The 13950-nt window shown below is 34.2% G+C and overlaps 2 protein-coding genes across 2 annotated transcripts in view; one reads left to right on the top strand and one right to left on the bottom strand.

The window, feature by feature from the left end:
- Positions 1-4870, top strand: part of LOC136024788 (chitin deacetylase 8-like) — a gene marked incomplete at its 5' end in the record, with an annotated part of 25913 nt that extends 21043 nt beyond the window's left edge. Inside the window, 1 exon segment of the mRNA XM_065700249.1 lies at positions 4711-4870. Within this exon segment, the coding sequence (XP_065556321.1) occupies positions 4711-4819 (109 nt within the window).
- LOC136024789 (NADH dehydrogenase [ubiquinone] 1 subunit C2-like) lies at positions 4840-13950 on the bottom strand. The gene is made up of 3 exons (XM_065700250.1): positions 13712-13950; positions 8721-8864; positions 4840-4966 (listed from the first exon to the last, which is right to left on the bottom strand). The coding sequence occupies exons 1-3, from the start codon at positions 13893-13895 to the stop codon at positions 4917-4919; spliced, it is 378 nt and encodes a 125-aa protein (XP_065556322.1). The 5' UTR covers positions 13896-13950; the 3' UTR covers positions 4840-4916.

The following is a 13950-nucleotide window of genomic DNA, read 5'->3' as shown; positions in this document are numbered from 1 at the left end:
GAGTCCTGGTTGAACTTCAGAAAAAAGGATGCTAGGGCAGTTTTAAAAAGTTTTTGAAAAAATTGTTGGTTTTAATTCTCACATTTTAATGTAAGTTATATATATATATATATATATATATATATATATATATATATATATATATATATATATATATATATTTGGATATTAACCTTTCAATTGAGTAAGGCTTCAACCTGTGATTTCCCTAGAGACATTTATTACAAGGCTTCAACCTGTGTGAGTTCCCTAGAGAAATTATTATCCGATTGTTTAGGTTTATTTGCTATTCACATTTTTACTATGTGAATTTGAAATCGATACTTAAACATTAAATACCTTGGGACTTTGAACTTGATAAGTACCTACAGTGAATTTCTGACCTACAATAAACTATCAAGATTTTGACGTCAGAACCGGTTTAACGGACTATGCTTTTGGATTGTCTTTGGGTCTTTGTGAGAAACTGATATTAAATGCAGTATTGAACTTCATTAGCAGAGCGCTTAACGATGGCATTAAAATGGAATCAATTATCAAATCAGCGGTAGGCTACTACGACCATGAGACAATTATACTAGCTAAACGAATTCTCCACACAGAACTTAATGAGCCTAATAGAGTAGTAATCCGTGCCAAAGATGAGGACAATATTCTTGGAATGTCGAAAACCTTGGTAAACGCCGCGAAGCAAAAAGTGAACATTCCTAAATTCGTGATATTCAGCCCCTATGAAGTTCCCACAATAGGCGGTGCCGTTAGTGCCACAGCTATTTCTAAAATAAACGAAATGTCTAGGAAGTTGGACGGTGCTCTAGCAACGCTAACCCACCCTCAAATGAGCCTGCCTAAGCCCTCTCAACAATCCTTAAATTGTACACACCCCCTCAAAGCCATCATACGCTGTTATGGTGAAAAACCCACCAACTGACCTTAAAGACCCAAACGAACGCATGGTTTTCTTGGACTCCATATGCCAGAACTCTGTGGAAGACGTTACGGAATTAAAGTGCACCAAAAACGAGTGGAAACTTGTCGTTCGAACTAAGACAGCAGCCACGAAAATAGTTGAAACTATGAAAACATCAAGCCCAAGTCTAAATGCCTCATTAAAAGAATTTGCTTATATCGGCGTGGTCAAGCGCGTGCCGGAGGATATCGATCACTCGAAGCTCGAAGAATTAATACCAAAATGTACGAAGATACCCCAGTGTGGAAAGTCGAGAACATATAAAGTATATTTTCAGACGCGGAGTGATCTTGAAGTTTTCCTTGAAAACTCGGTTAGAATTGGCTACGAACGATTACAAGCCCAAGAATTTGTCTTCCTTCCACGCCGTTGTTTCAACTGCCACAAGATAGGCCATCTAGCTTCCAACTGTGAAAATCCATCAACATGTTCAAAATGTGGCTCGCATGAGCACATTTCCACGCGCGAAGCTCCCTGCTCAAAACTCCCTTTTTGTGTAGAGTGTAAAGTGCCGGGTCATACCTGCTACAGTATTAGTTGTCCCAAAAACAGGCAACTACAGAAATCATGAGCAAATGCTATAGCTTCATTTCATGGAACATCAATGGCTCGTTCATTGAGAAGCTCTCGATCCTTAGTGATTTAAGTGTCGAACATGATGTAGTGTGCATTCAAGAGCACTTTATTACCGTTCAAAGTGAAAACCTGCTAGAACTGAATCATACCACTAAGGCCTACAAAGTCCCAGCTAAACAGAGCTGCAGCCGAGGAAGACCTTCAGGAGGCCTAGCTACGTTTGTTCGGTCATGTGTTCTGTCCAGTCTATTCGAAAAGTCTGACAATTTTCTCGCAGTACGAATTGAAAGTTGTCTATTTATTAACGTGTATTTGCCAACAGATTATAAAGATGAGCGTTCAGAACGTCTTTTTGCCCTTTCTTGTGAGAAACTAAATTCATGTATATCTAAAATTAAGCGCCAGGGTTTTTCTTGTGTAGTAATTGGAGATTTCAACTGCAATCTTTCTGAGATTTCTTCTCTACAATCATCTCGTACCTCTTTGATTAAGAATCTTTGGTGATTACCTTGCTGTGGTAGGAAAAGATAGGGATTTTACATATATTCACAGCTCCTCCAGTGTGTCAAATCTAGACCATGTTGCCATTTCTCATAATTTAACTGTTCAAAATGTTAGGGTAGTAACGGACTATCAAATTTCTGACCACCTTCCTGTCTCGTCTTATGTACATATTGTCTCATCGAATTGTCACCAAACCCGCCAGGAAAGTCAACAGCCTAAATTTCGTCTTGATTGGCTTAAGGCTGATAAGCAACTATTTGCTCTGGCGACAGAAGAAATTCTTAATAAAATCCGTATTCCCTTTAATCTCCTCCAAAAACCGAAAGATCTCTCTAAAGAAGAAGTCCAAATTTGTCTCAATATTTATTGTACTGAAATTTGTCACGCTCTCCTTCATGCTGAGAGGTTAGCGGTACCTAAAGTAAAAGTTCGTAAAGGGATGGTGCAAAATTCTGGTTTTCGGTATGGAAAGACTGTGGGGGTCCAAGATCTGGTATCATTAATAGCATTAGACTGACTACGAAGCGTAGATTCTCGAAGGAGCTCTCCCTCCACCGCAAATCTCTCGTTGATATCTATTCCGCCCGTGCAAAACAGGATCGAAATTTTCTTTTCAAGTCTGTATCTTTGGCAAAGCCTACCCCTCTCTTGTCGCCGTCTGAAATCCCTGTCGAGGATTGGTATTCTTATTATGCGAGTGAATTTGCTGCTCCTAACCCCCAGCTTGTAGACATGTACGAGAGAGAATTGGATGAGTTCCTTGATAAGCTTCCGCATGGTGATTTTGTTGTCAGTTTAGAGTCCGTTATTCAAGCAATTCGTCGGTTGAAAAATAAGTCTTCTTGCGGAATTGACCGTGTTAGCGCTATCCATATTAAACATGGTGGTTCGGTTCTCGCTATGCATCTTTCGCATCTTATGCAGATGATCTTCACGCAAGGTGTTGTTCCCTCATCCTTCTGCGTAGGGGATTTTACCCCCATTCCGAAGAAAGGGAAAATTGACATCAAATGCTCGTCTTTCCGCCCCATTACAGTCGCCACATCCTTATGTAAACTATTCGAGCTTCTATTCATTAATGAACTGGAAACTAAATGCTACACCCCGCCACGTCAATTCGGATTTAAGTGCCGCACTGGTTGTGCCGATGCCTTGACGGCTGTAGTGAGTGTGCTACTCGATGCGGATTTTTCTGGGGAGCATAGTCTTAGCTAGTCATGACATCAGCCGTGCATTCGATTCCCTCATACACGCTGCAATGTTATTAAAAGCTTCACAACGAGGTCTAAATCCCTGCATAGTTCGATCCCTACGTGATATGTACTCGAGGCTGCCCATTCGCCTAAAGCTTCCTCCCGACAAAAATTTGCCTCCCCAGCCTCTTGAAAAATTGATCCCCGTTTTGAAGGGTGCCCGCCAGGGAGCTATCTCCTCCCCTCATTTGTTCAATAATTATGTTCTTCAAGCACAAGATAAATGCCCAACCTCATGCATTCTTTCCTCTATAGACACCTCCTTAGTATGCTACGCCGACGACGTCTTGAACTTAAGTAGAACATTGCAAAAAGCTTCTGACATTTTTGAAACGCTTAAAACCGAATATATAAAACTTGGCCTCAGTTTTAACACTGAGAAAACCGAGATAGTTCTCTTCAATTGGCAAAAAACACCACACGTGCCTTCACTGCTTCTTGGTGAAAATCTCGTGAATACTGCTGACCACATAAATTACCTCGGAGTCCCTATTGGCTCGTCTCTAAGGCATACACGTCTTCTACTGATCAGACACCTCAATCGACGAATGTCCGGCTCGTATGCTTCCATAGTCTCTGCTAAATTCCGTTTTAGCCGCCCCCTCCTTGCCAGCCTATATAACGCTCATATTCTGTACCTGGCACCATTTTGGAAACTATTCTCGAAGGCTGAATTGTCTAAAATCCGTGCGCTTTTCTTCCGTTTTGCTAAATACCTCCTACGTTTTCCTCCCTGGTACAGAAACTCAATCCTCATTAAAAGGTATTACATAACTGACCCTCATGTTGCAGTTGAAAATTTAATCAAAAGACACAATATTAAAATAGTAGATCACGATTGGTATAATCTCCTTTTACAATAGATCTGTTTTCGTTTTATTCATTTTAGTGCTATTTTGTTTGCCCTTTTATTAGTTGAGTCTCTTTCTAGTTATGTCTCTTCTGATATGTTCTTATATTTATATGTTCGTACTCCGTCTCTTTCATTTTGTATGATTGACGGGTTTTCAAATAAAATATATATATATATATATATATATATATATATATATATATATATATATATATATATATATATATATATATATACATATATATATATATATATATATATATATATATATATATATATATATATATATATATATATATATATATTCTGGTATTGTGCTGAAGACGGCCCTTGGACATAGGGGCGATATATCCACCGAATTACAAGCTCTACAGCAAATAACGAGAAGAAAAATTAAAAAAAAATATTGATAGTTGGCTTTCAATGCTAATTTTGTCTTTGATCATATAAATTTGTTAAGTATTTTAGCCAATGATGTGAGAGAAAGCGCAGATGTATCAAAACTTATCTGCATGGCAGTACTGTTGTATATATAACCCTTTTACTTTTTTCAGGTATATGGCAACATGTTTCACATGCCCAAAACAGTACCCATGGCTTGGCGATACAGCTGGCTCGGGTAGTGAAACGCCAGATGTCTATGAGCCTGAAACACCAAAGTAATTGTGTTCTGTTGTGCAATATTTGTTGATAATAAACTTATTTTATTCTTTATATTTTGACAATCGTAACTAACAACACTTTAAATCTGTTAAGGTGCTTATCTCTTTGGATGCCATTCAAGGAAGAGGTCGCCATATTTCTTTCTCTCTGAAACAAAAGGAGAGTAAAATTAGAAAGTTCAAGAAAGTAAAGTACAATTTTGGAAATTAACCTGAAAACTGTGACCCTTTTAAGCGACAAATACATGAACATCGATAGTAATTTATTTCTCATTCTACCAGAGGATACACTCAAGCGCTGCCAAAGCAATGAGTCCTATAAGTACAATATATTTTTTTGCAACTTGTTATTGCTGAAAGTTTTATGAAAGCCTTTTTATGAACTAAAAGTGATCTGCATCACCGAAAACAAAAATCATGTCAAAATTGAGCGTCAAGTCAAAGTGTCATTTGTGCAAAACTTAAACCAAATATATTCTAAACATTTTCTCATTTCTAATTATTACACAAAAAAATACAAAACGCCGAAACATCCAGGAATTAACTTCATTATATGTTAAATCACAAATTAAATAAATATTTTTTCGTAAACATGTTCTTTTTTGTCGGTGTTTTAATGAATAAAGACCACATATTCCATTCAAGCCGTTTAGAGGATTTGACAGAGAGGGGGAGCCATTCTTGTTGATATTATGGCAAAAAAAACACACTGTTTGACATACAAATTCCTTTCAGCAAAGTCCAAATGACACTTCCGTTTAGAAGGTTGGGGTGGGGGGGGGGTAGCCCTGGATAATTTCTTAAACCACATTTGCCGGCCATAATATGAAGAAAAAAAGAACAAAAATGCTTATTTTAAGGCCAAACGAAAATACTGAAATACAAAGCAAATATTTCTAAAGCACAATCGCCTCTCTTCTTCAGCACGAACAAAAAAGAAAAAAAAAGATAAATAAAACCCAATGAAAAATGAAAATTAAAAGATGAATTAAATTCAATAAAGCTAAAATTAGAAGAATTAAAACCAAATACCTAACAACAAAAAGCGAATTATGCACTAATATCCGAGATTTGGACAAAACCCAAAAACTTTTGAACTGCCATAAAGGATTCTAGCGGGTAGTGAAACCTACAAAAGGATACCTACTTTTGTCTGTGGTAATTTCTGTACGTTCCAGTTTTTACTTGTCCTATGGATAGCCTGGGTCAATTGGATTAAAATTAATTGCTATAGGAGTAGGTTAGGGGCTTTTAATACAACAATGTCAGTGGCATCGACTGAGGGAGGCAGGGCTTCAAGAAATACAAGGCCGTAATTTGCTATGTGACAGGGGGACAATCGCCCCACCAAGGCTCACCACACCCCAGTTTTCCTTCCTTAGCTTAAATTTAGTTTCTTCAAAAATGTTGTCAAAACTAAGATAAGCCAGCATAATTCAAGTATAATTTATGGTACTATGTAACTCATTTTTCAGCTTTCACTGTCATTTTCACTTGATATTGGAAAATTGGACCAATTTTACCCCCCCCCCAGGATTTTGACGAAATCACGTTACTGAAGAAAAAAGATAAAAACATTCAATTCTAAATCCAATGCTAAGAAGATTTTTCACAGGCACATATTCCACAGTCATGGATTCATTATAATGAAATCTGTTAAACTCAAAAATCATATAGTTCGTCATTAATTCAACTTTTTCTATATTCAACTTAAAAAATACAAAAACAATATTATGTCCCAGCAGAGAGCAGAGCTCGTAAGGCTGAGACAGTGCAAAAACATAGAAAAAATATCAACATTGAAAAATGGCTTTCTTGACATCTCCTTTTTAAAATTGAAAAAACACCCACCCCCCAATATTCTTAAAAATACTTTTTTACCCCTCCCCCAAATTGCGTGAATTGGTACCACTAAACAATCCTTAAAAACGAGTAATTTTTTTAAAAATTTGCTGGAAGTACATTGACTTTTCAAATTAGCATTAATATTCCCAAAGTTTATTTAACCATGTTGAGCTCTACAAAGTAGGTTTAAACTTTAACTGTGTTGACTTTCTGAATCTCATTTTCTGTTTCAAAATTAGAGTTATAAGAGGTTTGCTTTACAAGAGGCAATGGCTGTCTTTATATGAGACAAGGGCTTATAAATCCAAGATTAAAGAACAAAATGAAAACTCGGAAAAAAATACTAAAAAAGTTTGAACTTGCTTGGTAAAGGCGATTATCATCAAATAAACAAATTAGAAAACCACTATTTACCTTAAAGAAGATTTATTAGACTGTCCCCATTACTAATATAATCCAAAATCATATCTACATTGGGAAGCAGCAACCTCAAAAGGAAGCTGTTTAAATTCTTAAAATTTATTATGGGGGTTCTTAAGAACTATTCTTGGTACTCAGAGGTACAAAAAGAAGACAAAAACAAGACTTTGGATAATTTGAGACATATTCATTTAATTTAAAAGCAATAAAATTATTCTTCATATCTGCCATCAAAAAAAAAATATTTCTCACTACAAGATATATATATATAACCATATAAATATATATATATATATATATAAGTATATAAAGTGTATATATATATTTTCTTGTGTTATGCTGAAGACGGTCCTTGGACATACAGGCTGAAATATTCGATGAATTGAATTTCACCATCTTGAAAGAAATTCCCCTATTGTTTCTAAGTTGTGTTCGTTTGACATGGAAAGGCAGTGTGGTATTTGTTGCTACTTACTAAATATTATTGGATATTTTTAAAAGTTCTACTTCTTTAAAAAAAAATTTAAAGAAGCAAAGCTTTTCTTATGGAAGATAAAAGCGAAATTGATACCTAAATGTTCCTTATTATTATTTTTTTTTTTTGGCTCAAAGAAAGAAGATAAAACCATAGAATTCAATTCAATAAATTAAATAGCATTTAATTCAATGGTAATAGCTTCAATTAAATAGCATTCGATTAAATCTGAGGTAGACATTTCGTAGTCACATACTCCACAGGCAAAGATTTATCACAACGAGATCTGCTAAACTCAACAATTCAGAAATCATATAATTCTGCCATTGAGCGTATTTTGATTGTGTGTTCACATTTGCATTTATTTTTTGTAAACATGTATAAATTCAATACCGAATTAAGAATAAAGAAAAAAAATTATTTGAAACCTTGATTGAGATGAGACATTTGAGACTTCATTCTGTATGAATGAAGTCTGTAATGAATGTATGAAGTCTGTCAATGTATGTCTTCAAATGTATGAAGTCTGTATGAATAAAGTCTGTAAGCTTACAGACTTTATTTTTACAACTTACATGTTATTACATTATTATTATTATTACATGTTATTACATTATTATTATTATTACATGTTATTACATTATTGCATATTACATTACATTATTACATATGCATGCAGATTGTAAAGGAAAGGGGGCAAAATATATTATTCAGTATCTAGAATGGGAGGGACAAATTTGTCACTTTTTCAATCAAAATACAAAAAAAGGTCTTCTTGAATTAAAATACCTGCAAAAAGGTAATTTTCAAAATCCAGGGGGAATCTAAAGGAGCATATGTCCCACCATCTGCTTTAAATTTTTCCTGATGAGTGATTAGTTTTCATGCATTTACTCTGAAAAAAGGAGAAAAATTTCAGGTTCAAACTCTTCAAGGCACAATGTTATGTAATACCTTATTGTTGCCCACTTTACCAATCAATATTCTGATATTTGCCTGACTTACCAATGTTGCTCAATTTACCACTCAGTGGTTAAATACTTAGAGCTGTTAAGAACCTAACTAGCAGCTTCAAACTCAACCTTCAAAATCTTCCTGTACTTTTAAAGTTACCCTGTTTCTCAAGCAGTTTTTTAATATTTATGGTAGTAAAGAAACTAACCTTCAGCTTCAAATTCTTCTGGGTGCAACATTATATAATGTCTTATTGTGGCCCAATGTTCTGCATATCTTCTATCTCTCCACTTTTCAACTGAAGAGCCAAATACATATCCAATGATTCCACCCAATATTGGTAACTGAATTCCTTAAGAAGAAAAGATGTTTTAAATATTCAAAATACCAAATAAAAGAAAAATATAATGGCTGCACCAAGAATTGGGTTTAGACACAACAATGTTGTTGTAACTATATATTTGAATACTTTACAAAGTTAAAAGTTTTTCAGATATTTTCAACAACAAAATATAGAATATTCTGTCTATCTTGCCTGCTATTGCATCTGCTAAAAACTGAATTTCATTTTTTTTTTTCGTTTACTTTTAAAAAATCAAAAATCTGACATAGGGTCATCTAACATTTTCAGAATCCTCAGAATTATTAAGGATCCTCAGTCAAAGTAGAAGTAATTCTGAAAATTTGAAAAAGATATTTTAAAATATAATGAATTCAGGATTTTGTTATTATAGAGTTTTGTCCAGGAGAGGTGTTAACCAGTACTGTAGCCCAAATTGTTAATAACATTGGAAACAACTTGGTAACAAACTTATATATTGTCTCTTTTGCAAATAAACCCTAAAATAACAAAAGATCATTTGATTCCCCACTCAGCACTATTGGCAAATGTAATTGTCACTGCTTTGACAGTTGCATCCTTGCCCCCAACTCCAGCTAATAAGGCCAGATTATATGATGCACCAAAATGCACCAGATTATATAAATAGTGATGCACCAGTTGCTGGAACCTAAAAATAAGATTCTGACTTCAAATATAAAATACTTTGAGCTAAAATCTACAAAAATTCAAGTAACATAAACCATTCCAAGTTCATGTGTTGGAGAATTTGAGAATCAACAACTTTCACATCTGAAATATCAGTGTAGGCTATAATTTTTTATTACTGCAAAGTAAAAGTAATAAATGTAAGTGAACTATGGACTATCAACAAAGGGTGAAAACTATTTGAATCTGATTGAAACTTGAAGAAACTGATAAAAAAAATACCACTATCACTGAGATCATGGCAGAATAAAGCTAAAGTCCGCTTGTAACTGGAACAAATTAATCCAAAACTTAAACCTATTTATCAATCATTTCTAAAACAGATTTCAAATATGTGGCCTAGATTCATAAATAATTTTGATACTTGTTACCTGACCATAGCATTATGGAAATATTTCTGCATTGGTTTTATTCATATAGATAGTCTTTACAAAAAGTCAAATTTTTTTGTGTAAACTATACTGCAGAAAAACTAGACATTTATGAGAAGCCTTTATGCAGCTATATGAAAGTTTTAAACAAAGCCAAGTTTCTGTTTGGTATTTTTTGAACAAATTGCCAAATAGCATAGACCAACTAATTACATTCCCAATATTCCTCTGCAACAAATGATGGTTGTCTTATATTCTGTATTGTTTAATTACCTTCTATTCTGTTGTTAAAATGGCAGATGGAAATGTGGTATAAATTTTAACATCTCGACAATAATGTTTGCACATCTATAGCTCAGCAGAAACCTTGTGCTGTAATTATTAATTTCCTATATCTCAAAACTTGATTCAAAAATCCTATAGTTCTCTTATTCAAAAACAGACTTGAAAGATAGCAAAAAAAGACTTGATAGTGAAAAAAAAAAGACTTGAAGATAGTGTTGATAGATCAAATCAGTCAACATTTCCCTATGGTTTGCCTGACTTACCAATGTTGCCCAATTTACCAATCAGTACTCAAATATTTAAAGCTGTTAAGAACCTAACCTGCAGTTTCAAACTGTTCTGGGTGCAATGTTAATGGTAAATGCATGTGCTTTGAGATCTTGACACAGCATTGCTCAAACTGACTTTAATAAGGGGAATACACCATTTTATCAGCAAAAATTCATTTGGCAAACCTGTTAATGTAAAGAAAAAAAAAGAACAGAAAATCTAACTTACTTAAGAAAGTATTTGTTAGATAAATACCAATTTTCTGTGGTTGTCTTAGATACATTTTGAGAACTCAATAAAGCATTGCCCAAATTTGCTTTAATGAGTGGAATATACCATTGTGTAAAGAAAACGTTACCTGGTATATTTCAGGCAATGCTGTTAAAAGTTTTCACAGCAAAATAAAGAAGAAACAGAAAATTTTTAATTGTTTATGTTTATAAGTCTTAGGAATGCCTCTGTGTGCATACCTGAGAGAAGAGAATGTATACTAAGTCCATATTAAAGACCACAACACCAATATGAAATTCAAGAAAATATCAATAATTTACTTTTATGACAGGCAGTATGCAAACCGTTCTGGTGGAATTAAGCACCTTGATTAATTTACTGAAATTCAATTCTTCATAATTATATTCCTGATTTAATTATTAATAAATTACACAAGACACAAAAGACCCACAAGTAAGTACAACATAGGCTCTTGAAATTCTGCTGGCTGACATGTCATTTTTTGGCTTGAAGAATCAAGATAAAACCAAGCTTTTATCTTGATTGTACAAGTCAAAAAAAATGACAAGGTGTCACTTCAAGAGCTCAGAATGGAATTAACAATTGATAGTAGAAATTATGATTTTTGTAAAGAAAGTAAAAAGGTGCATCAAGCAGTATGTTTTTTTTAGGCATTCTAGCAAGCAAATTAATTTAGAAGACACAAATTTACCAATAGACCATTATCTGGAAAGCCTACCAGACAATATCTTGTTCTACATACCTAAGAATCTGTTTCAGCTATTTATTTAGTATTAACAATTTTGCTTAGTTTCAGAATTTAGTTTAGTCTACTTCTTTTTTAAAACAACAGAATCTCCAAAAATAATTTATAATGAAGATAGTAGCTTCATAACATCTCCTCAGAGCAAATCTTACACCACGGACTCAATCCTAAAAGTTTCACTCACCTAACTTGGTTACTTCAACTAGAACTTTACCAAAGGCATGTTAACTGGAGTATTTGGTAAATTTCTAGTTGAGAGGCTTATTGCTATCTTGGAGACTGGTTGTTAGGCAAAATGAAACTTTCAGGTGTGAATTTAGGGCCTAATATACACCCTGGGAAGGTATTGCCAAGCTAATATCTCTACCCTTTGAAATGGAGATGAGTACTGCCAGTAGGGACTGTAAAGTTTAGACTTTAGAGTGAGACTTTGTTGTATGCTTTATGTTTTATCTTATTATTCAGCCTTCAAAACTAACCAAAGTATTATTTAAAATAAAACTAATGTAAATGTTTAGTGGTTAGCCACTTCTGAAACAAATTAATACCAATAAAATAAAAGTAGTAGGCAATCATTAGATTCTTTATGCTATTCTTCCAAGTACCATGGTTGCTTTATAGGCTATAGACCTAATAATATATTTCCCAGTTAATTGAATCGGTTTTTGTAGCCTAAACTAGATGAACTTCACTTCACTTGTGACTGATTGCAATGTTGGATGAAAATACATTACTGGAAATGATTTTAATATGGACAATAATCTTATTAGGCCTACATATTAAAAAGTAAACATTTCATTGTTTTGGTGTTTTCTTTTAGTTTTTCATCTATTCCAGTTGGCTATGTCTGGGATTGCTACAAGCAGAACATTGTTATATCTAGGATTGAATACAGTAAAATTCTAGTTTAGTGACTTCTTGCTGTCTTGGAAATGGTTAGGTTAGGTTATCTTTGGAAATGGGTTAGGTTAGGAAAATGAAACTTTCAGGGATGGGTCCACATGCTAAAGTACATCCCAGGAAGATATTTTGAATTACCTACCTCTACTCCCTCTCCCTGTAGAGGGTCCTGACCTTTGATAACCTTTAAAAATATGTGTGTTATAAAAGTGAAACCTTGCAAAATAGATCTTCTGCTTGAATAAAGTACAACAAAATTGTTTTCAGCTTCACAACTTTGCTCAATCCCAATTTATAAGGTTTTAAAGATATACAAATACATTTCCTAAATTTTGAAAATAAAACATTGATATGGCTCAGAATTCTACTCAAATAACAGAAATTGCATTTTCAGAACTAAAGGCAGAGAAAAAGCAACTGGTAACTGAAAATTAAGGTAAAATGTTGTTTTGTCAAAATTTCAATAGGTATAGCCTAGACCTGTCATGTAGGCAAATTTCAGGGCCCTCTAGAGGGAGAAGGAGTGGAGGTGGGTACTTTAAAATACCTTCCCAGGATATACTTTAACCTGTAGACCCAGCACAGTTTCATTTTTGTAGCCTAACCTCTTTCCAAGATAGCAAGAAGTCACTAAACTAGAATTTAACCATTTACCAGTACTGTTATAGATATATGGTAAAATTCTAGTTTAGCTACTTTTTACTATCTTGAAAAGGGGTTAGGTTAGGAAAATCTAACTTACAGTAGCAAATCTAGGGTCAAAAACCCTGGGTCTTGGAAATTTGCTTACTTGACAGGTCTGTACATATTTAAATTTTGACAAAACAACATTTTACCTTTATTTTCAGTTATCACTTAGTTCTGAAAATACCTTTCCTGTTATTTGAACAGCTTTTTATGCCTTATCAATGTATTTCTTTCTAAATTTAGGAAATGTAATTACACTTTTTTAAGACATCATGAATTGGGATTGAGCAAAGTTGTGAAGCTGACAATACTTTTCTTGTAGCCTAAGCCTAGATCATTTAATTAGAAGATCTACTTTTAAGGTTCTATTTTAATAGCACAAATATTTTTAAAGGTCATCAAAGGTCACTGCCCTCTGAAGGAAGAAGGAGTGGAAGTAGGTACTTCTAAATGCCTTCCCAGGAAACACTTTGGTAAAATTCTACTTTAGCTAGTTTTGTCTGTAATCTGTAGCCTACATTGCATACTTTAGTTGGTAGACCCATCCCTGACAATTTATTTCCTTACTTAACCCTTTTCAAGATAACAAAAAGTAGGTAAACTAGAATTTTACCGCAAACATGGGACTAGCTCATAGTTACCTGCATATACGGGTCTTTTTAAGAGCACATTCCTGAGAAGGGGGAAACCAGTTCCGACAAAAGCTGCAACCAGTGGTAAACGAATTTCCTGGATTGTAGGTCTGGGAATAGCAGTCAGTTCGTCATCATAATCTCTATCATAGCCAGTTCGGCAGTTTTCAGGGAGATTTGTCTGATATCCCATTTTTTCTGGTTTTATTTCCAGCGTTGCCGACAGATACTTGACGACTAGAGTAAAG

The sequence above is a fragment of the Artemia franciscana genome, chromosome 3 (assembly GCF_032884065.1).
Source record: "Artemia franciscana chromosome 3, ASM3288406v1, whole genome shotgun sequence".
Taxonomy (NCBI): domain Eukaryota; kingdom Metazoa; phylum Arthropoda; class Branchiopoda; order Anostraca; family Artemiidae; genus Artemia; species Artemia franciscana.
The sequence above is the reverse complement of the archived record's forward strand: the minus strand, read 5'-3'. Positions and strand labels throughout refer to the sequence as shown.

What these genes read in the sequence shown, in the direction of transcription:
- LOC136024789 (XM_065700250.1), bottom strand. Translation starts at nt 13,895, where the DNA reads ATGGGATATCAGACAAATCTCCCTGAAAACTGCCGAACTGGCTATGAT. An exon ending in AAAAAGACCCGTATATGCAG is followed by an intron (nt 8,865 to 13,711) that starts GTAACTATGAGC and finishes TTTCTTCTTAAG; the next exon opens with GAATTCAGTTACCAATATTG. An exon ending in AGAAGAATTTGAAGCTGAAG is followed by an intron (nt 4,967 to 8,720) that starts GTTAGTTTCTTT and finishes CTTTTGTTTCAG; the next exon opens with AGAGAAAGAAATATGGCGAC.